Consider the following 22,601-nt stretch of genomic DNA (forward strand, 5'->3'; position numbering starts at 1 on the left):
CTTTTCATCAGTGTTCACAGTGACAACCTTTTGAACATTTTTAGCTTCCTACTAATTTCTCCCATCTCTGTGTATCTGAAGAAGCTCATACATATGACAAGCTTAGTTGGTCTCTAAGGTGCTAGTGGAAGGATTTTTTTATTTTGTTTTGACTGCCTCAGACCAACACGGCTACCTACCTCATTGTATTTCACAAACTCATAGAATTGTACTTGGAAGGGGCACAATGGGACATCTACTCCAACCCCCTGCGATGCAGGAATCTCAACTAAAGAATCCCTAACAGATGGCCACCCAAGCTCTGGTTAAAAACCTCTAATGAAGGAGAGTCCACCACAGCCTTCATTTTATCAAGGCTTTAAACATTCACAGTTTATCATCTCAGGCATCTGTTTGGCTGCTATGGGAACAGGATACTGGAGTAGATGGTCCTTGTAACTGCTCTAGTCGTGATCAGGAACATGGTCTCCCCATGTTCTTGTGACGGGAGCTAGTCATAAACAAGAACACCATTTATGCCCTTTCATAATTGTAATTACTGTATTAAGATTCAGAGGTTTCCAAGCTCACATGGCACCAGGAGGCAGGGAGGGAATCTCTTACATTGGAACGTCAAAGCCTTGTTCCTCAGAAGGGTGAACCTGGAAGGACACTTTGTAGGAAAGAAAAAGGATTTGAGAAGTAATCCCACCAATGATGAAACCTTCGGGTTGATACCACTCATGAGGCACTGGGAGGGCATCGCTTATAGGGCAGGTCATGGTATTTGCCTTGCACACCATGTGTGATAACAAAAGTAGCAACACCACCACCAAGGCAGCCATCTCTCCAGGTGGTCATCGGCTTCCTTCTAACTGGCATCAATTTAAGCATTACAAGACTGCCAACTCCGCCAATAAGCTTCATAAATATAAGACTTTAACACATGTCCGTTAACAAGCCTTGAGGGGAACAGCTCTGCGCTGATTTGATCAGATGATTAGCACAATTTCAAGGCATATAACCACATTCAGATTGGGAGAAACTGCTTGAAGTTGTCATGGAGAATCAATTATTTGAGGTAATTGCAGGAGTAATTACTTGGGCAAAGTCTGGTCCCTGTATGGCATCAGTAAACATATTTTTCCACTCCTTTACTCCCTCGCTGGACAATTGCTAGAAGATGGCTTCACAATGATCCCAGTGAAAAATAACAGGAGAGCTACGACATGGGAAGAAATGAGAGGGAACCTTTCGCTCAGGGGTCAGCAACCCTTTTCAGCCGTGGGCCGGTCCACCGTCCCTCAGACCATGTGGTGGGCCGGACTTTATTTTTTGGGGGGGAGGGGGAAAACGAACTCATTCCTATGCCCCACAAATAACCCAGAGATGCATTTTAAATAAAAGCACACATTCTACTCATGTAAAAACACCAGGCAGGACCCACAAATAACCCAGAGATGCATTTTAAATAAAAGGACTTATTCTACTCATGTAAAAACACACTGATTCCTGGACTGTCCGTGGGCCGGATTGAGAAGGCGATTGGGCCGCATCCAGCCCACGGGCCTGAGGTTGCCTACCCCTGCTTTAGCTTATGAAAGATGGATTCTCTATTTCCTCAATACCCCTTTTTTGCAGGCTGTAGCTGGCAGCTATACCTCAGGCCTATTTTTGCTTTGTCTTCAGTATAACATAAGGAATTTCTGGATCATATTGTTATGTGCACCCTAATTTCATGTGAGAAGAGATTTCATGCACCAGCACCTATGTTTGGTTTGGCTACCTTATCATGAAAGTCACCAAAGGCTGTGGGGTTGATGTGATATATAGTTTTATATTTACAAGTATATACAGGATGATCATTAAATGAAAGACTCCTGCTGCCTCATTAGGTTTCTACCCAAGTCCCAACTCCACCCGAGTTTTGAATTCAGCCCAAATAACAATTCAAGCCTCCCTGAGTCTGCCCAGCCCAGCCCAAGGTAGTCTGGACAATCTTTGCCCAAACAAAAGGCTCCACGGGTTTGAGGTGGACATCCCAAAAGCTTTTGGGGTGATTCCTATCCCCCAAATTCATGAAATATGGCAACCCTAGAATGTGGTGTAAGTGGGACTTCCCTTGGGATTGTTCCAGAAGCTGCAGATGATGCAGAATGCTGTGATCACGCCAATGCACAAATATGACATATGTGCTGAGTTAACTGTGTTAAAGGCAAAAGTTTAATAAGCATAAAAAGCAATGTTTGTATGCATTGCCTTTAAAATGCTATGTAGAGAAGCTTGCATCAGGTTTGTATGTAGCAAATGTGTCGAGGAAAAGACTGGGTGTTTCCATTTGAGGATTCAGATTTATTGTTTACTCATCCTGGAAACCTAAGCAGAGATGTCTTGAAGCTTGAGTTGAAACCTAAGAACTGAGGATCTAAGTCAGGAGATAGAGCCAGCAGCAGCAGTAGATGCTCAGCTCAGCAATGATGAACAAGGAAGTTGCTTAGGATCTCTCCCTGGGACCAGAGAGGTGATTAATGAACTGTATTAAGGGCCAAAAGAAGATTGGACCACATTGTTTGCTTGATTGAGAGCAATGTGTTATTTTTTGTATTTTTAACATTTATTTGTAACTGTTTTATGACTGATTCCAGTAAAGCTTTGCAACTCACTCTTGTGGTGGAGAGCAAATTCCTTTCTACTTCAGGGATTTCGTTTGAAGCGACTCTAACAAAGGGCATCGGCTGTCAATCAGCTACAAGATCATATTCAAGGTCTTGCCGTTAATGTAGAAAGCTCTGAACAACCTGAAAAACCAGCTGTACCTGGTATAGACCTGTAATTTTATGGGGGGGAGGGTGCAATCCAATGGCAAGACATACAGGAACAGGCAATATAGGATGGCACAGTTCTCCAGCTCAGCCATCTGATTCTCAGCTCAACCAGTATTAAGTACCCAACCCCAGCTCAATTAAAGACTTGCTCATCCCTGTTCAGCTGGAGCCCAGCTGGCTGAGTTGAGGCCCCCGTAAGTTCCCCAAAAGGAGTGTTGTGAGGGTGGAACCAGAGAGGAAGGACTTAGGCTGGATTCTAAACCCATTCAGCTTGTGCCTTGTGACCTGGCAACCTGACAAAACCACACACACACACACACACACACACACACACACACACACACACACCTTGCTTAATGGGTGGTGTTTCTTTGTTGATACACAAGTTTGTTTTTGCGTGCCAAGGTTCCAAGAGCAGGCAACCATCTGCCAGTCTTTCACTGAGCATGCCAAAGAGTATTGTTACAAAAGTTGGGTGCCTGCCCCCTCTCTGCCAAACAGTGGGAAGAGCCCATGGGGGCCCAGGCACTCACCCAGGGTCTGTGTTCCTTTGGAGAATGGAAGATGTGGCAGAGACTGTTGTGGCTTGAAGGATTGCATGCCGAGGTACCAAGACATCCCCCCAATAACTCACACATCACACGACATTTAAGTTTGAGGTTTTTGGCATTAATTTGGCCACAAATTTATCTAAATACAACTGAATGTGAGTGGTTGCTTAGGCATTGGTTCTTGCCATCTGTCCTCCGCCTGGGACAGATATGACTCCCGCTAGCCTAGTAGGGGCACCAGTAGGTAAGCACCCTCTGGGAGAGATCGGGGCAGGGCCCACACCCTTGACCTCATCCCTCAGATGCTCCCCGAGGCTCATGCCTGGACCTGGCCCCTAACAGGGATAAACGGACAAACATGTAGAGCCCCAGGATTCCTTTAAAGGAATGCCCCTAAAGGCAGCAGAAACCATGAGGGGCAGGCCCAACCAAAATCCGTACCCCTCCACCATCCAATTTGAACCAATGTCTAACCGCCAACCTTACAAGTTGTGACTTATTGCAGCGTAGTAGGCAAAAACCACCTGGCACCAGCCAAACAGCCAAGTGGCAAAATTCCTACCAGGCCCCTGATCCAAAACAGGCGACCCCATGAGAGGCGCAGCAAGGCCAATGTAAGAACGCCTAAAATTAGAGGAGGGTGGGCGGGAGATTCGTTGCGAGCAGCAAAAGTGGAACTGAAAGCTGCTCGCTAAGCATATATAGGGTAAGGCTGTCAATCATTTGCTACATGCAAATTTCACCAGCAACAGCACACCCACCAATCACACATGTGGCCATCCAAACTGACCCGCCTCTCCAACCCTGGGATGTCTTGTTAACCCTTCCGCAACCCATGTTCTCCTCTATGGGGAGAACCTGCTTTATTAAAACAAAACAAAACAAAACATTTTAAACAGGTCCTGTTTTATGCCGAACAAAGTTTGGAACCAGGCAGAGGGCATTCTTGGAAGTGGCGCCCTGTGGAACACCCTCCCATCAGATGTCAAGGAAATAAACAACTATCCGACTTTTAGAAGACATCTAAAGGCAGCCGTGTTTAGGGAGGTTTTTAATGTTTGATGTTTAATTCTCTTTTTAATGTTCTGTGGAAAGCCACAGGAAGAAGAAACACCACAGACGGAATAAATGTCACACACAGGAAGAACAAGGATATAGTTCAAGATCCTCACTTGTAATTTCATAAATTATTTAATGTGTCAACACGAATAGAAGTTATGGATATTGCAGCTGTTGTATAATAAGGTTACCAGATTTTTTCCAATGAATCCGGGGACACTTTTCAACTTCCTACTAAATAGAGTTGTAAATCTGGGGACTGTCCCTGGGAAACGGGGACGCCTGGTGACCCTATTGTATAAGGGATTGTTATTATGACTGGAATGTAATTGAATCAATAAGATTTTGGAATGCAGAAACAAAGAAATTCCAGCACATGGGGGGGGGGACCATTATGTAAATTATATACTTTGGCAGCTGCAAGAATTCTTTGGGGGAAAACTGTGAATGTTTAAAGTGCTATGATACAGCTTTAAACGTATAGTGCAAATGAGGTCAGCTTAATAAATAAATAAATAAAAGCAATAAAATGAAAGCAGCACAATAAATAATAATGAGAACAATTCAGAGCAATTCGTGCAAACCATTTTGCAAGGATCTTGGCAACAGTCAGTGTAGAAAGAGAGAGCTCAACCATTGTGCAAAAGTTAGTTTCTGACAACGTGCTTTTAGTGGGATGTTTTGAGGCAAGCCCCTCACCTGCTAATTAAACTAAAAATAATGTTACAATAAATAAATGAATATATTCTACTATATTGCTATATAGTAGAAGAAGAAAGGTCAGATTCTTTAAACTTTTCTTCTTATTAGTTGTTCTCTGTTGTTCAGCTGGGGCCTGAACAAAATGATATAGCACTTAGGGGCAAAAAGGCAGCCCAGTAACCAGCCTGGAAGTTAAGGTGGAGAAAATCTCCACAGCAGCCAATGTAAAAGGAAAAAACCCAATCCATTGCATAAAAGTCAGCTGCTGGCAATACATAATATACCTTTTTCTGGGATGTTTTTTTAGGCAAGCCCCTCACCTACTCATCAAACCATAATTAATGCTATATTAATCTCTGAACTCCTAAAACATATACCTTACCAATGTACACTGTAGAGTAGAAGAAATAAACAAGGTGGATTCTTAAAATATTCTCCTAATTAGTTGTTCTCTCTTGTTCTGTTGGGGCCTAAACACAATGATGTAGCATTTAGGGGCAAAGATGCAGCCCAGTAACCCAGCACTGGAGGCTAAGATGGAGAAGATCTCCACAGCCACCATGTATTTCCCTCTTGTGCTCAGGTAGGTTGGAACAAAGGACAACCACACACTGCAAAAGACCAACATGCTGAATGTAATGAACTTGGCTTCATTAAAACTATCAGGTAACTTGCGGGCTAGGAATGCCACAGTGAAGCTGGAAAAGGCCAAGAAGCCCGTGTAACCCAAGACACAGTAAAACATGGCGACTGACCCTTCATTACATTGCACAATGATTTCTCCTGTTACTGAATGCATGTCTAAATCAGGGAAAGGGGGAGAGGTTGCCAACCACAAGGTACAAATACTTGCTTGAATGAGGGAACAGGAAAGAACAACAGAATGTCCCTGTCTTTTCCCCATCCACTTCCTCATGCTGGATCCTGGCTTTGTGGCCATGAAAGCTATCACTACAGTGATGGTTTTGGCCAATACACAAGAAACAGCCACTGAGAAGATGATGCCAAACACTGTTTGTCGGAGAAGGCAGGTCACTTGTCCAGGTTTTCCAAGGAAAAACAACGAAGAGAGGAAGCAGAGCAGGAGGGAGATGAGGAGGGTATAGGTGAGGCCTCGGTTGTTGGCTTTGACAATGGGGGTATCCCTGTGCTTAATGAAAATTGCTAACACCAAGGCTGCATTAATGGAAAGAGAAACAGCAATGAAAGCTAAAGTGATTCCTAAAGGTTCTTCATAAGAAAGAAAGTTTATGATTTTAGGCAAACATTCATCTTTCTCCTTACTTGGAAATTGATCTTCTGGGCATGTGAAACAGTCATCCATATCTAAAAAAATTGGAAATTTCTCATATCAGTATTTGTTGCCTATGAACTGTTCTCCACTCTACCCATTATATATCAGTTACAACATGTATAACCTCTGCTTGATGGTTTCGAGTGTGACAGTAGTCACACAAATTCACATTGTCTCATTTCTGCTTATCTGGAGTGCGCACAAGCTCTGTGTACTTTCTAAATCACAAGTCAAATGAAGTGATTCAGGTGAAGTATTCACAATCCTAAATTCCACTATGCTGTTAAGATGACATCTTGAGGCAGCCCAGTGACTCTTCAATGTCTTAAATCATTCTGTAGATTCATTGTTGGTTTTTTAAGTAATGCTGCATATTTTCAAAAGAGGAAACCTTGGAGTAATATGTTCCTTCCTTGAGCAGTGACATTTTCCCCACGCAAGTCTTTCCTTGAGACCTTTGACACTTTTCTGGTCCCCTTCCACCATACCTGCCAAGTCTCCTGCTGAAAAATGCGGGATCAGCCGCGGCGTGGCACTGGAAGTTGCGTAGAAGCAACTTCCGGGGCCTCTCTGACCATGTGTGGGCACCGGAAATAGGGCAGAGCGGAACCGGAAGTTGCTTCTATGCATGCCCGGCGGCCATCTTGGTGTTCGCCGGGTGGTCCAAGATGGCCGCCGGGCATGCGTAGAAGCGACTTCTGGTGCTGCTCTGCCCTATTTCCGGTGCCCACACATGGGCAAAGCAGCACCCAAAATGGAGGCTCCCTGGCAGGTAGGGAATCCGGGGGATTTCCGGGATTTTTCTCCATTTGGGAGAACAGAGGGAAACGGATTAAAATCTGGGGGTTTCCCACGGGATACTTGGCAGCTATGCCTTCCACTATGCAAGAGAATATAGAGATATCTTATTACCAGGCTGTGCAGAGGGGAAGGGCTACTCCATACACTTGCCTCAGGCCTTGGAGGACTATGCCACAGGCATACTCTCCAACATTTCTCCAATGAAGATAGGGACATTCAATAATAATAATAATAATAATAATAATAATAATAATAATAATAATAATAATAATATTTTAATCCCACCAATCTGACTGTGTTGCCTCAGCCATATATGTAGATGGCTTCCAACATATATAAAAACATGATAAAATATTAAGCGTTTTTAAAAAAACTGCTTCCCTATAGATGTCTTTAGATGTCTTCTAAAGGTTGTACAGTTACTTATCTCCTTGGCTCAGGGCTCACATAACTCTATACCAGGCAACGCCAAACTTTGGCCCTCCAGATGTTTTGGCCTACAACTCTCATGATCCCTAGCTAACAGGACCAGTGGTTGGAGAAGATGGGAATTGTAATCCAAAACATCTGGCGGGCTGAAGTTTGTGGATGCCTGCTCTAAACCCTCTAACATTTCTCTGATGAAAATAGGGACATCCTGAGGAAAACTGGGACATTCCGGGAACAAATCAGAAACCGGGACAGTTTCTGTAAATCTGGGACTGTCCCTGGAAAATAGAGCAACTTGGAGTGTCTGTGGAGGGGAAAGAGAGAGGGGTCTCCAGGGGCTTGCCACAGATTTATTCTAACAAGACTCCCACCCCTGGCCTCAGATATGCCTGCTTTCTGTCAATGAGAAGAGGTTATCTACCAAGAAATCTGGTACTTTCCTTGCTGGCCTCACCCACCCCAGTCTTTCTCGAGGATCTATGCTGTGGTTTTTAACCCCCCTCCTGTATCCATTCCAGAATGGGGCAATCTGCCCTTTCAGAAAGACCACTGCCACTATCATTCTGAAATTTCTCAGTCTTGGTCCTTTTAGAAAGAGTAGCCATATCTGTGGTTGTCATAAACATTTGAAAAGGATTAAAGACATGCTTCCTCTAAAAAAAAATGCACTCACAGAATCTTGTGCGTTTAATGACACTTGAGCAGCCTTAACACACACTGGCGGGGCTCCTATTTATGTAAATTGCACCCAGTTTTCTGTTGCCAAAAAACAAAAACTTATAATTGATTTAGATTCAGCATTATACTTGTGCACATTGAAATATGAAATTAAGTAAGAGTATTCATAAGCATTATTTTTTATTTCTTAAAAATTCACATATTCATTCTGAAATTGTGTACAACATGGCACTATATGCCATTCTATATAGGGCACCATGATTGCAATCAATGGGGAACACCTTTTTTATAACACTTTTTGCTTTCCACTCAAACTACAGTGATACCTCTAGTTGCGGACATGATCTGTTCCAGGGTGCCGTTTGCACCCCGAAAAGTCCGCAACTAGAGTGGCGCTTCTGCGCAAGCGCGTAGCGCAATAGAGCGCTTCTGTGCATGTGCGAAGCGTGCAGAATACTTCTGTGCATGCGCGAAGCGTGCAAAACGCTTCTGCAAGTGCGCGGTGAAACCCAGAAGTATACCCTTCCAGGTTTGCCGCGTTCGCAACCCGAAAAGCTGCAACGTGAAGCAAACGCAACAAGAGGTATGACTGTATAAAGAATTTGCAGGCTCTGCGAATTTGCAGATTTCTGCTCCCAGTGAATGGAATATTGCTTTCAAATGTTCAGAAAGGATGGAGAAATGTTCCTATTTATATAGAGAGGTTTTTACTTTTAAATAGTCATCTGACACAACTCTTTCAATTTGCCCTGTGTAATGGAAACATTGGGGTACTACATAACCTACCCAGCTGATTGGAAATCTTCGTTTCTGGACATGGAGTGCAATCATAGCAGCAAAATTTCTCCCCTTCCTTCCTTTTCTTCTGGTTACCAGGGTGGCAGTAGTCATTGCACAACGAAATGGGCATCACCTATCAATAACCATGAAAGGTGTTACAAAGGGAGATTAAAATAGAAAGAGAGATACTTCAGTTGTCGATCTTGGCCTAAACCTCAGATATTCTAAGGACATAGTGACACTCTATCGGGCATTCAGGAATACACCTCCGACAATACAAATCAAGGGTGCCAACTTGAATAAAAAATGGGAGGGGCAAGTAAGTCCCCCACACACTCCATTTGAATGGCAATGCCCACACACATACCAATCACTAGGGAAACCAAAAGGAAAGAAAGAAAATGAAAAAAATAATTCAATATGAACCAAGGAATTCTTTCTCCAGGCAATGGATGTGTTGATATACAGCAGGCATTCCCAAACTGATGTAGATGTTTTGGACTACAATTCCCATCACCCCTGACCACTGGTCCTGTTAGCTAGGAATCATGGGAGTTGTAGGCCATGATGGAGGGCCGCAGTTGGGGATGCCTGTTATACAGTTATCTCTGTGATCAGAGCTGAGTCAAAGATTTCAGTCATCGTTTAGGGACTTCCAGGTCTGCTGCAGGCTATGGTGGATGGCAGGGATCACTCATCCTGAGTGACCCAATTTCTGCGAGGGGGTGGGAAGGGAGCACAGGCAATTCACCTTCTCTAAAAAGCCCGAAAAGAAAATCCGGGGTCTGAAGTGTCCTGTGGTGTTGGAGAATGCTCTCTAAGAGCCCCCAAAGTTCTCTGGTTAAGAACTTAATTCGTTCCGCAGGTCCATTCTTAACCTGAAACTTATTCTGAACCTGAGGTACCACTTTAGCTAATGGGGCCTCCTGCTGCTGCCGCGCTGCCGACACACAATTTCTGTTCTCATCTTGAGGTAAAGTTCTTAACTAGAGGTACTACTGAGTTAGCGGAGTTTGTAACCTGGAGTGTTTGTAACCCGAGGTACCACTGTAAATACAAAACCAAAATCTTGGTTAAAAAAAAAAAGAATGATGAGAGGAAAAAATGAATTACAAATGTGTCAGGTCTAAAAATTGAAAGGAAGGTCAATGATCTAGGTTAACAGCAAATAATTAAAATCTTTATGACGATAATGAGTTAAAAACCTGGGAAGATATTAAAAGAAGTTTGCAAATTCCGGTCAGAATGAAACTTTCACTTAGGTAGAGTGTTGACTATAGAAATGAATGTATTACCAAGAATGTTATTTTTGTTTCAATCAATTGGGGTGATTGGCAAAACAAATGCTGGATGCATGGTGAGAATTGTAATCCCCGGGGATTTGGAGCCAGTGCTGCCTTATTTTCTCCAGGCAGAATACTGCCCGGACAAGCAGCAAGGCAGCCCTAGGCTATAATGCCATTGACTGCAGCTCCTTCAGCCCATGTCTTCATCCAGCCATGCCAGAATCCATACCTGGTTGAAACCACTGTGCCAAACAATTATATCTTCATGAATTATGAGTTCTTCTCCTTCAGGAACACCTGGGTCAATCCAACCAACTTTCACTCTCTGGAAAGAGTTATTTGGAAATATGACCATGTTTATGATGTCAAAGCCGCCTCCCATTTCCCATTCGTCATTAAAAGAAATGGTTTCCCCAGCTGAGTTGTTAAAGGAAGTCCCATGAAGAAAGTGATGGAGCTAAGAGAGAAGGAGTAAAAAAAGAATGTGGCATGTAAATAAATTGGAGAGTTCGTCTTATGTCAGATTGTGACTTCTAAAGTTGTTGGACTACAATTCTCACCATGAATTCAGCATGACTAAATGTCATGGATTATGGGAATTCATCCTGCTTTGTATATTCATACTTCTGATGCTTAAAGAAATGTAAAACTATAAAATGCTTTCTACAAATAAGATGCCCAACTCCATTTCCTCAGAGACCGTTGCAGGAGAAAGCTGAATATAGTCTCACCTTCTACTAATTTGTTTACTGAAATAAAAATACTTCATTGTAGGGAAATTACCTGCCAAGGCTGAACATCTTGAAGATCAATACTGAAACCTTTCTCATTGGCTCTCTGCTTGGATCGAGACAAGCCCATAACATGCAAAGAATGGGCTACAGCATAAACGCCATTATAGATACTATAACTGTGGCCAGTCATGAGGAGCTCAAAGTGTGGCCCAGAAAGACTCTCCAGCCTCTCCTCCCCAGTACATGTTTGGTCAACATCCATTGCCACATTGGGGTTAGGAAATACACAGTCAAAAGCTTCCTCCCAAAAGTCCTTCAGAAAACCGTCTGTCTGGGGCCCGTAAGGTTTTATGGTCTGAATAAATTCTCTAAACCCCACAATCTCTTTGGAGTGGATTGCAAAGGAAATTGCACCTTGAAACATCTGGAGACCCCAGCCCATTTGATGGCCAGTTAATAGTAAATCTACCTGGGTTGTCATAATCCACACCTTTCTGAGTGATGTGTTCTCCTCGTTTCCAGTGTCTCGTATAAATATAATAGTTCTCAGCCATGCTATCATCAATGATTCTCCATATATAATAAATGTAATCACTTTCTCATCCTTGTAATATAAACAAACATTTCTGGCTATAGTACCAAGTTCCTCCAAGTTATCCCAGTGAGCTACTTGCGGTAATCTTTCTATGAATGCTGAACAGATCCGATACTGGGAAAACAATCGCTCCAGCATCTGCAAGAAATGTTCGCCACTGCTATTATCAACTAGAAGAAGCCCAACCCATGTCCATTTGAAATATTGGAGTAACCGGATAATACCCATATACAGCTGGGTTTCATTTGGAACCAGATGAAAAAAGGATGGCCTTTGAGTGATATGATTCTCTTGTGGGGCAAATGAGCCATATGTGAGCTGGAAAAAAAATGTAGGGATATTGTAGGGAACTGTTTGGAGTGACTTTATGCTCCCGATTATACAACTATTATTTCTTTAAAAACCATCTTTGGGAGCCTAGAGCTAAAGATAACACTTCTGGTGCAATTTTCCCAAGAACATATAACTTATTATTATTATTATTATTATTATTATTATTATTATTATTATTACTTTTTGGTTGCTTTCCTATCAAGGTAATTAAAAGTGACTTACAATATTTAAACAAACACATTCTTTGAAACCAGTTTAAAAGAAAAAAAATATCTAAAGGCAGCACTATTTTTTAAAGGCAGGATTAAAATACCCCAACAACTCAAATAAATAAATAAATAAATAAATAAATAAATAAATAAAAATGATAAATACTAATGGAAATAATAAATAAAATACTAATGGAATAATAAATAAAATAATAATAATGGAATAATAAATAAAATACCTTAGATTACGTATAAGGGTTGATGTTACCTGGAATAACTGCTTTTGTGAATTCACTCCTTTTGAACTACAAAATCAAGTTTGGCATATGAAAGAATCACTCTCACACACAAACTCAAAGATAATGAGAGAACTCCTACCTGTGGAACCTTATAGAAGCCTATAATATCTGCCATTAAGTTGGAGGTATCGGAGCCAAGTCCGCCAATGATAGCCATGAGGTTTTTGTATCTGTCACACTGGTAATTGGGAACAAATTTATCTGATTTGAAGAGCACATCCAAAGTGGTACGATAAGTCATCCTTGCATCGTAGTAGCTATCATAAATATGGAATCCAAGTGTGACATTGGGTAGGAACTTAGGGTTCTCGTTGATTTCGTTCACAGCAAATGCCAAGGCAAGGATGTGCTGGTAGAATTTTGTCAGCATTCTGCATATAGAGGTAGAATTTAGTCATCCCTTTGTCTATCAAAGGACAGATCATGAAGCTGAGGCTCCAATACTTTGGCCACCTCATGAGAAAATAAGACTCCCTGGAAAAGACCCTGATGTTGGGAAAGATTGAGGGCACTAGGAGAAGGGGACGACAGAGGACAAGATGGTTGGACAGTGTTCTCGAAGCTACGAACATGAGTTTGACCAAACTGCGGGAGGCAGTGGAAGACAGGAGTGCCTGGCGTGCTCTGGTCCATGGGGTCACAAAGAGTCGGACATGACTAAACGACTAAACAACAATTGTCTATCAAGGATAATTGGTACTATTATATCACAATGTTGGTGATTTGCACCTCAGATTGTAAGAAATTGTATTTTGCATTAACGTCACTAATAAAAGTATTATTCAGCTCAAGTAAATGACTATATTTCTAGGCACCAGGCAAAAACTTTCCTCTATAGCCATGCCTGTGGCCTTGTAGAAGTGGGTGGGATTTTTTAATGTATTTTTCCTCTTGGTTTTCAAGTGTGCGCAGGTGTTATCTGTGTGTTTGTCTGTAAATTGCTTTGGGGTGCCTACACTTTATTTTGGGGGGGGGGCATTCTGTCGCTTAAATAATGTGTGTGTGCGATCTAAACAGCTTTAGAAGATGCAGAGCAAAAGAAGCAATTCCTTACTCTGGAACATCAAACAGATTCTGGTTCGGATCTTCCTCGAAGGAAAATTCATGTGGATGGTAAACTACCTGAGAAGCAATTCCACCAATGAAGAGAGCTCCTGTCTGGAACCACTCATGTGGGACAGGGTGGGGATCAGCTGTGGGACACTCCAGAGTATCCGCTTCGTACAAAATAGCAGGTAGCAAAGGTAGGACCACCAGAAGCCACAGCATCCCACCAGCACAGCTTCCTTCTAGACTGAGACCCTCCTTTGTTTAGCAGAAACTGCCAGATATAACAGACTACATTGGTTTGTAGCTAATTCTGCCAATATCTGCCTTAAGAGAAATAGTTACAGGTGGTAGCTGTGTTGGTCTGAGTCGAAACAAAATAAAAAAAATTCCTTCAGTAGCACCTTAAAGACCAACTAAGTTTTTATTTTGGTATGAGCTTTCGTGTGCATGCACACTTCTTCAAATAGATCAGCCATGGGTTTGATTGAGATACAAATGCATGACTTTAGTACTAGCAGATATTTTCAAATTTCAGGTCTGGCTGATGTAAACTGGAATAAAGCTGAGATAAAGAAGTTTCACTTCTGAAACAAAAATGACAGAGCCCTACCTACCTCTTGTCCCCACTCTCAGCTGCACATGGCACAGACGGGGGTATTTATAATCATTTTCAGACTTACTTGTCGATTGTTTTCGAGTTTCCTTTGGGCAGGTGAAGAAGTCATGAGGGTTTCCATGATCCCAGTGGTCAATAATCAGTGCTTTAGCATCTGGGTCCCGAGTAGCATTCCTTCCCCCACCCTCCCCATCGTAAATATGTTAGTTCCTTTTCCAGATCTGATAATAAGTCTCCACTGTTCTTTGTGACACAAGTAGCAGGTGGCAAAGAGATTCCCATAAGAATTGAACTCCAGGAAGGAACAGTGTTCAACAACGGTATTTTTTAACATTTTAATTATATTTGAATGGTATAAGCTTTCTACCATATGATGACATAATAATAAGAATATAGGATTCAATTTGTTAAGCGAAAAAGTGGCAAGGGCACACCTTTATTTCAAGAAAAATCCTACCTCCTTTAAGATTATTTTAGGATTCCCCACAAAACTGTTATTGTGAGGTCCTGGACTGAACCATATTTTAAGGGTGCATTGTGTCCTTTCTATATTTTAGTCTCATTGCCTTTGACAGTGTGCAATTACCCACAATCCTTTGTGTGGCCCCAGAACGTTAGGTGCCTGAATGACCAAAATATTAATTTGGGGGTATCCTGTACCCTGTGTATATGACCAGCTTGGTGCCCTTGCTCTAAATAAACACATTTTGAGTTTCCCCGCAGCCCTCTGTATGGCCTTATAGCACTGGAGCCAGGACCCCGAAATAACACTTTTCAGGGATGCTGCAATGCTGATTCACCCCCCAAAAAACACAACTGTAATATTTTCAGCCTGGTTCTGCTATGGCTCAACTGACTGAGCCCAGGCAGGTAGAAGTCCAGAAGGGACTTTTGAGAGTGTGGTTGGTAATTCGGCAAATATCGGGGATATATTAGCCCAGAGATGGAAAGAAAACACAGTCCCTACCAGGGAAGAATGGCAGATTAAATTGATGGACTATGCAGAAATGGCAAAACTGACCGGAAGAATAAGGAAGACCAAAATTTAAATAAGAAATGGGGAAATATATAATTTATTTTAAAAAGTCATTGTAAACAATTAAAATCATTTGTAGGAATGGGAATGATACTTGTAGTTAAAAGTTGGACTATGGTTTTATTGAAGATTTAAAAGAATTGGATTAACAGAGAAGATGCAGGAGAAATAGTTAACGTAAGGACCTGCAGAAGAGGAGGAGGGAAGTCAAATGGGGATTCATGGATATTGTATAATTTGTTCTCTTTGTGGTTGTTTGTAAATCTGAAAACCCAAAAATAAACTTATATATATATAAACAGAAAGGTGAGTCATTCACATATTTACAGATCTTACAGCATGGTCATCTCAAGAGGCGTTTGTTCCCCATAGCAGTGCAGCTCTGCAGCCCAAGATCTCTCTCCCAGTTTCCCTTCAGCCAAACTTCTAAAATGCTTCTATCTTTGTTCTCCTTTTCCTTTCCAGCACACCTCTCACCTAACAACTCCTCCCCATCCATATTCTATCCCAAGCCTAGTTTTTCTAAAGGCAATCCTTACCCCTCAAGCAATCATGATTGTGCTTAGCTCCACTATGCAAGGGTAAGGCTCTCTCTCCCAAACCCCTCTCTTCAAAAATGAGAACATTTTTGCTGCTATATTTGCAGACAAGATGCTGCTAAGTAAGTTAGCAGACAGGTGCTGTTGGCAATTAGCTGCAGACGGGAGTTAGCAACAGAATTGGAGAAGCAACATAATTTTTCTGGAGAGTTATGTTGAATAAATACCTCCAATACTCATACTACCAACATAATGAGAGTGTGGCGGAGGAAAAAGTCACTAAAACTTTTTTCTTATTAGTTGCTCTCTATTGTTCAAGTCAGGCCTCAGCACTATGATGAAGCATTTTGGGGCAAAGATGCAGCCCAATAACCCAGCACTGGAAGCTAAGATGGAGAAGATCTCCACAGCCACCATGTATTTTCCCTTGGTGCTCAGGTAGGTTGGAACAAATGACAACCAAACACTGCAAAACATCAACATGCTGAAGGTGATGAATTTGGCTTCATTGAAACTGTCTGGCAACTTCCTTGCCAGGAAAGCCACGGTGAAGCTGATGATGGCCAGAACTCCCATGTAGCCCAGAACAAGATAAAACATGATGACAGACCCTTCATTGCATTCTGATATGATCTGTGCAGGTACTGACTGCATGTCCAAATTGGGGAGTGGGGGAGAAGTTGCTAGCCACACTACACAGATGCCTGCTTGAATCGAAGAGCAGAAAAGGACAATGGAGTTGGCCAATGTTTTCCCCACCCACTTCCTCATGCTGGACCCTGGTTTGGTGGCCATGAAAGCTACGACCACAGTGATGGTTTTTGCCAATACACATGAAACTGCTACAGAGAAGATGAATCCAAAGGAAGATTGTCGGAGACAGCAAGTCAACTTCTGAGGTCTTCCTATGAAAAGTAAAGATGAGAGGAAGCAGAGCAGGAGGGAGACCAGGAGAGTGTAGGTGATGTCCCGGTTGTTGGCTTTGACTATGGGGGTATCTTTGTGCTTAATAAAAGTTCCTAACACCACGGCTGTGATGAGGGAAGAAGAAATAGCAACCAAGGCTAAACTGATCCCTAGGGGTTCCTCATAAGACAGAAATATTGTCAGTTTTGCGGTGCATCGATCTCTGTCCTTGCTTGCATACTGATCGTCTGGGCATTTGGAACAGTCATCCATGTCTGAAGCAAGAAAGAGTGGTCGTCACAGTGCTAAAACTGCATATGAAATGTGCACACAACTTAATTTTAAAGCAATGCTTCAAGTGTTTTACATTAAATACATGCAGTAACCATTTCGCACCATTTCCATTCCCCACCCCTGCGCACTCCCGTTCTGCCCCTTCCGCCTGTACTATAACTATAAGATAATAATATAAAACATTTATTTTTAAAATAAATACTAAAAAGCCATTCAACAAACATGAACAACAAGTCAACATAAAATAATCCAAATAATCCACTAGCTGAACTGTGAAAAGCCAGGCAAGTCTCTCTCACCCAGCATTCAGAAACTGTACTTGGAGCTACTCCCTCTATTGTCACTACATTAAGTCGTTTTTTCAGAATGATTCTCCCCATATCAACCAGCCTGAGCCCTGAGATCCATGGGGAGGGTTGTGTGTGGTCACACTGAGCAGCATGGAGGAAATAATCACAGGTTGGGAGGCTATATTGGGCGGCTATTATTTGTTTGATTCAATTAAGTTCTAGTAAGTTTTTTGTAATAATTTTATTGATGGAAACCTTTTTGAGGACATTTTTAAAAACCATAAAAAGAAGAATAACAGAAAGTGCAATTAAAAATTGTCTAAACTTTTTTAAAAATGCTCCCCCCCCAAAAAAAGCTCATTCCTACTCATAATCAAATGTATGGACTGAAAGCATCTAGAACAGGCATCCCCAAACTGCGGCCCTCCAGATGTTTTGGCCTACAGCTCCCATGATCCCTAGCTAACAGGACCAGTGGTCGGGGAAGATGGGAATTGTAGTCCAAAACATCTGGAGGGCCGAAGTTTGGGGATGCCTGATCTAGAAAGACCTACCCTTCTGGGTGGAAATCTTTCCTTCTGGACACAGGGCGCAACTGTAGCAGCAAAACTTCACTCCTTCCCTCTTTTTCTTCTGATAACCAGAATGGCAGGAGTCACTGCACACAGAGACAGGGATCACCTGCCCATAAAGGGGAAGAAAAGATTAGTAGAATGGGAGAAATTGACAATCTCTGTGTTTTCTCTGTAAGCACATGATGAACATGGAAGAATTCAGAACATGGTGCATTCAGTACAAGCATGCCACAATGTGCCAAAACAGTCCTGAGCATATAATGCATTATTTTTGCAGTCTATTTTTTTTAGAACTACACTTCTCAGAATGGTTTAATAACCAATCCCTCTTCCAAGGGAACTCTGGGAATTGTAGCTCAGTAGGGAAAATGGGGTTCTCCTAAAAACTCTCAGCATCCTTAACAAACTTCGGTACTTAAGATTTTGACGGGGAAGCCATTTAGATTAAATTGGTCTAATTTTGCTTTAAATGTGAGGTGTAAATGTGGCTTGGTTACCAAAGGGTGAAAAGCTCCCAGCAACATCAACAGCAATTTTTTTTTTCTCAGAAGAAGCTGTTAATTTAGACATTTTCTTAAGAATGTTTCCCATCTAGAGGACATTTCAGTACTGTACATATTGACATTAATTATTATCCATCTGATCCAAAGCCTCTCAAAGTTGGTTATATCATACTGTTGGAGCTCGTTAAAATACTTTGCGGACAGTTCTAAGTGGATTTACGACTTGTGACACACTTTTAATTCAGGCCGCTTAATTGGAGACTGAGGAGAGCGGAGGAGCAGTTAAAGGGTGGGGGAGCCATAAGTCTGTCACAAGAATAGTGTTAATGTTTATGTTTGGCTGACCCTCGCCTGAAAAAACTGCAATTCTGCAACCGGTGGATTTATTAAGCAGAAGCCGGGACATGATTTATGGGATCTTCAAGATGGCGTCTGCCTGTGTTTTGATTGTTGGAGCGGCTTGGGAAACATCCCAGTTTGAAAAAGAAATGCAAGGATTTATGGGGAGGCTGGACTGGACAGAAAATCGACACAGGAAGAGTGACTTTGTGTTAAATCTCGCTTGATACGGTATTTATCTCAGAAGCTGTGACAAGGGGAAGAGAATAACAAGAAAGAACTGTTGGGAAAGATCGGGACTATATTGGACTATAATGATGGAAAGAATTCGGAATTTGGATTAGAATGGCAGCAATTATCGTTATTCAGAACCCTCAGATTTTGAAGCATGGGAAGTCAAAAATTTTATGATTTGGTATAATATTTGGTTTAATAGATATGTATTTGTATAATTTGGAATAATTGATATGATATGATATGATATGATAGTGAAAAATCTAATAAATTTTTTTTTAAAAAAATATTATCCATCTGATCTGTGTTATGAACACCAATCCTTTGGGGGACAATAATCTTTTTTTTATCATTAACCAACATGGCAGAAGGCATAAACTGAAGGCATATCAAGAATCCAAACCTGGTTAAAACTCCTGTGCCACACAATTAGGTCTGTATTAATGATGAACTCTTTGCCTTCCTGAAACTTGGCATCCACCCTTCCAACTTTGGCTCTCTGGAAGGATTTGTTTGGGAAAGTGACCATGTTCGTTATGTCAAATCCACCTCTCCTCTCCCTGTTACCTTGAAAAAAGATTGCTTCTCCAACTGAGTTATTGAACAAAATGCCTTCAAGAAATGGGTGCAGCTAGTTGAAGAAGAACAAGGATGGTTAGGAATGGGATCAAAACCTATTGGAGCCAATATACGGAAAATTTTCCTTGATTACATTGCTTATGTATTTTCATCTTATGATTTTCTAATAGGTTATAGTTAAGGCAAGAGAACCAATACAGTATTGACGTTAGAGTCTCAGACTAAGACCTTGGGGGATCAGGGTTCAACCTCAGGGGCTAGGGACCAACTGGATACATTACCTTGTGTTCCTTTGACAAACAGTAGAACATAAATGCAAATATATAAAATATACAAAATATGAATGCAAGTCTTTTTTTAAAAAAATAGTATTATTCATTAATTTATATTCTGCTTCTCTGCCGAAATCTTCTAGGCAACTCATAATGATAAAATAAATACATAATTGTACAATAACAAACCTACTAATGCTTTAGAGCATGATACTTTAAGATATGAAATAAAATAAGGAGTCAAAATAGTTAAAAACCAGTTAAAACAAAAAGTTATGTTCAGGAAAAAGTTTTCCTAAGAAAGTCTGTCTTCCAGAATCTATGGTATGCCAATACTGATAAGGGCCTCTCATATTATAGAAGGGAAGTCCGTGGTATATAGCCTTATAGTTGCAAGAAGCCTGAATATTTACAGCTTAATGTTTCAACCTCTTAGTATAGAAAGAAATGTTGAGCCTCCCCGTCACTCCTATAAAGCTCAGTGAATTATGTTTCCAAAACTATCACAATCAATCAAATCCTTTATTGAAGGCATTTATGAAGAGAGAGATGTGGGGAGTGTGATCCTGCTCATACTCCTTGAGCTTTTGATGGCTTTCTCTGTTATTACAATATCCTTCCGGTTGGGTCCACCGCACTTCATTGGTTCTGTTTCTACCTTCAGGGCCATTTCCAAAAAGTTGTCATGGAAGGGTACTGTTCAACACCATGAAAACTGTCCAATTGTGTCACTCAAGGTTCCATCTCCCCCACCCCAAGTGCTATTTAACATCTATATGAAACCTCTAGAAGCTTTCATCAGAAGATTTAGGTTGGATTTTCAGGTGGACAAATTCACTGAGGCAGTGATGAGTTGCCTGTAGGCCAGTAAAATGAAGCTCTCTCTCTCTCTCTCTCTCTCTCTCTCTCTCTCTCTCTCTCTCTCTCTCTCTCTCTCTCTCTCCCCTCTCTCTCTCCCTCCCTCTCTCTCTCTCTCCATCTCTCTCTCCCTCCCTCCCTCATTCATATATATATATATATATATATATATATATATATAAAAGACCCACCTTCTGTTGGTTATTGTAACATGTTTTAAACTGTTTTTAATATTGCTTTAATGTAGTAACCCACCCTAGAAACTTAAGGCATAGTATTATTATTATTTTAAAGAATAAAATTGGAAGCTGTGTGATTTTGTTCTATTTGCTTCATGTAAATGAGTTTATTTCATTATGAATATACTACCTTCCAGGGCTGGAGATCTTGAAGACTTTTGCCACTCATCATTGGACTGTGTTTGTATCTAGATGACTCTATGGCTTGCAAAGCATGGGCCACAGCATAGATGGCATTATAAATACTGTAGCTGTGGCCAGTCATGTGCATTTCAAATATAGTCGCAAGAAGGTTCTCCAACTTCTCCTCTCCAGTACAGGTTCCATCAACCTCTATCAGCTCCTGGGGGTCTGGAAATAAACAATTAAATGCTTGCTCCCAGAAGTCCTTGAGAAACCCATCTTCTTGATTCCAGCCAGGTTTTACAATCTGAAGAAATTCCTTGAATCCCCGAATCTCATCAGAGTGAATTGTGAAGGACAGGGCACCTTCAAACAATTGAAAATCCCATACATTCTGAACGCCTGTTAATGTAAAATCCAGCTGGGCTGTCATAACCCACACCTTTCCAAGTGATGTGCTTTCATTGTAGCTAGGAAATCCCATGAGCACATATGCATTCACCCATAGAATGGTCATAGAATCTCCATAGATGACAAAGGTAGTGGCTTTGCTCTCTGAGAATGCTAGATAAATAATAGAAGCAGATATGTAAAATGCTTTGAAATTTAAATCATGTTGGTTGGCGATCCTTTGTGTGAAGGCTGAACAGATTCCATTCTGAGAAAGCAATGGCTCCAGGGTCTGTATGAATTGTTCTCCACTGTCATCGTCCACAGCAAACAGCCCAACCCAGGTCCATCCAAAATGCTTCAGCAAGCTAATGATCCCAATGTACTGGTTTGCTTCACTTGGGACCATCCGGTAAAAGGAAGGCAATTGTCTTGTGTCACTGTGCTCAGAGGTGAAGGAACCATAAGTGAACTGATGGGGGAAATGCAAATATTTTAAGAGGCGCATCTGAGCCTGTCGACCTGTGCAAAACAGGAATGTTTATCAGGGCAGTGGAAAAGCTCCTTAAGAAGACTGTAGTAGATGATAAGAGAAATTTTGGGAGCAGGACAAAACTCTCTGAAAGATTGCTGAAATGTTACCTGGGGGGTGTATTATTTATTAACTGGTATATGAGATGGTCTGAGGACTAGCACCTTTTAAAATGAAGTCACAATTAATTTCATTTCCTTTTTTTTTTAAAGGAATTGCAACTGTTACACACATGGGAAATGGCACCACTAAACTTCAGGGGAACTTCAGCATTAGGGAAGATTTTGAATTTCTCACATCCATTCCTCTGCTGATTCTGAACCTCAGCATTCCTGGAGAAGAATGTAATTAGTGACTCTCCCCCATTCATCCAAGGATAAATCCTACCTGTGGATACTTGTATAGGCTTAAGAGTTCTGCCATTTGGACGGAGACATCAGAACCAAGTCCCCCAATGACAGCTATGAGGTTTTTCTGGGTGTTGCATTTGTAACTGGGGACAAATCTTCTGAATTTGAAGAGCAGGTCCATAGTGGTCTGATAAGTCATCCTTGCATCGTAGTAGCTGTCATAGATGTGGAACCCAAGGGTGACGTTGGGCAGGATGCTGGGATTCCCATTGATCTCGTTTACGGCAAACACCAAGGCCAGGATGTGCTGGTAGAATTTTAG

General features: G+C 41.5%; 2 protein-coding genes across 2 annotated transcripts; both read right to left on the minus strand.

Moving 5' to 3' along the window:
- Positions 1-5,540: 5,540 nt before the first annotated feature.
- LOC132593020 (vomeronasal type-2 receptor 26-like) lies at positions 5,541-12,924 on the minus strand. The gene is made up of 4 exons (XM_060281385.2): positions 12,634-12,924; positions 10,614-10,841; positions 9,105-9,231; positions 5,541-6,442 (listed from the first exon to the last, which is right to left on the minus strand). Exons 1-4 carry the CDS (start codon positions 12,922-12,924, stop codon positions 5,541-5,543), a joined length of 1,548 nt encoding a protein of 515 aa, XP_060137368.2.
- Positions 12,925-16,074: 3,150 nt separating this feature from the next.
- Positions 16,075-22,601, minus strand: LOC132593021 (vomeronasal type-2 receptor 26-like). Its single transcript, XM_088654870.1, has 5 exons — positions 22,317-22,601; positions 21,015-21,869; positions 19,340-19,567; positions 17,840-17,966; positions 16,075-16,976 (listed from the first exon to the last, which is right to left on the minus strand). Exons 1-5 carry the CDS (start codon positions 22,476-22,478, stop codon positions 16,075-16,077), a joined length of 2,274 nt encoding a protein of 757 aa, XP_088510996.1. The 5' UTR covers positions 22,479-22,601.

Source organism: Zootoca vivipara, chromosome 12, assembly GCF_965207765.1.
Source record: "Zootoca vivipara chromosome 12, rZooViv2.hap1.1, whole genome shotgun sequence".
NCBI lineage: Eukaryota > Metazoa > Chordata > Lepidosauria > Squamata > Lacertidae > Zootoca > Zootoca vivipara.

What these genes read in the sequence shown, in the direction of transcription:
- LOC132593021 (XM_088654870.1), bottom strand. Translation starts at nt 22,478, where the DNA reads ATGACTTATCAGACCACTATGGACCTGCTCTTCAAATTCAGAAGATTT. An exon ending in AAGATCTCCAGCCCTGGAAG is followed by an intron (nt 19,568 to 21,014) that starts GTAGTATATTCA and finishes TTCTTCAACTAG; the next exon opens with CTGCACCCATTTCTTGAAGG. An exon ending in AAAGATTTCCACCCAGAAGG is followed by an intron (nt 16,977 to 17,839) that starts GTAGGTCTTTCT and finishes TTCTTGCTTCAG; the next exon opens with ACATGGATGACTGTTCCAAA.
- LOC132593020 (XM_060281385.2), bottom strand. Translation starts at nt 12,924, where the DNA reads ATGCTGACAAAATTCTACCAGCACATCCTTGCCTTGGCATTTGCTGTG. An exon ending in GCTTCTATAAGGTTCCACAG is followed by an intron (nt 10,842 to 12,633) that starts GTAGGAGTTCTC and finishes CTTCTCTCTTAG; the next exon opens with CTCCATCACTTTCTTCATGG. An exon ending in GAAGATTTCCAATCAGCTGG is followed by an intron (nt 6,443 to 9,104) that starts GTAGGTTATGTA and finishes CAATTTTTTTAG; the next exon opens with ATATGGATGACTGTTTCACA.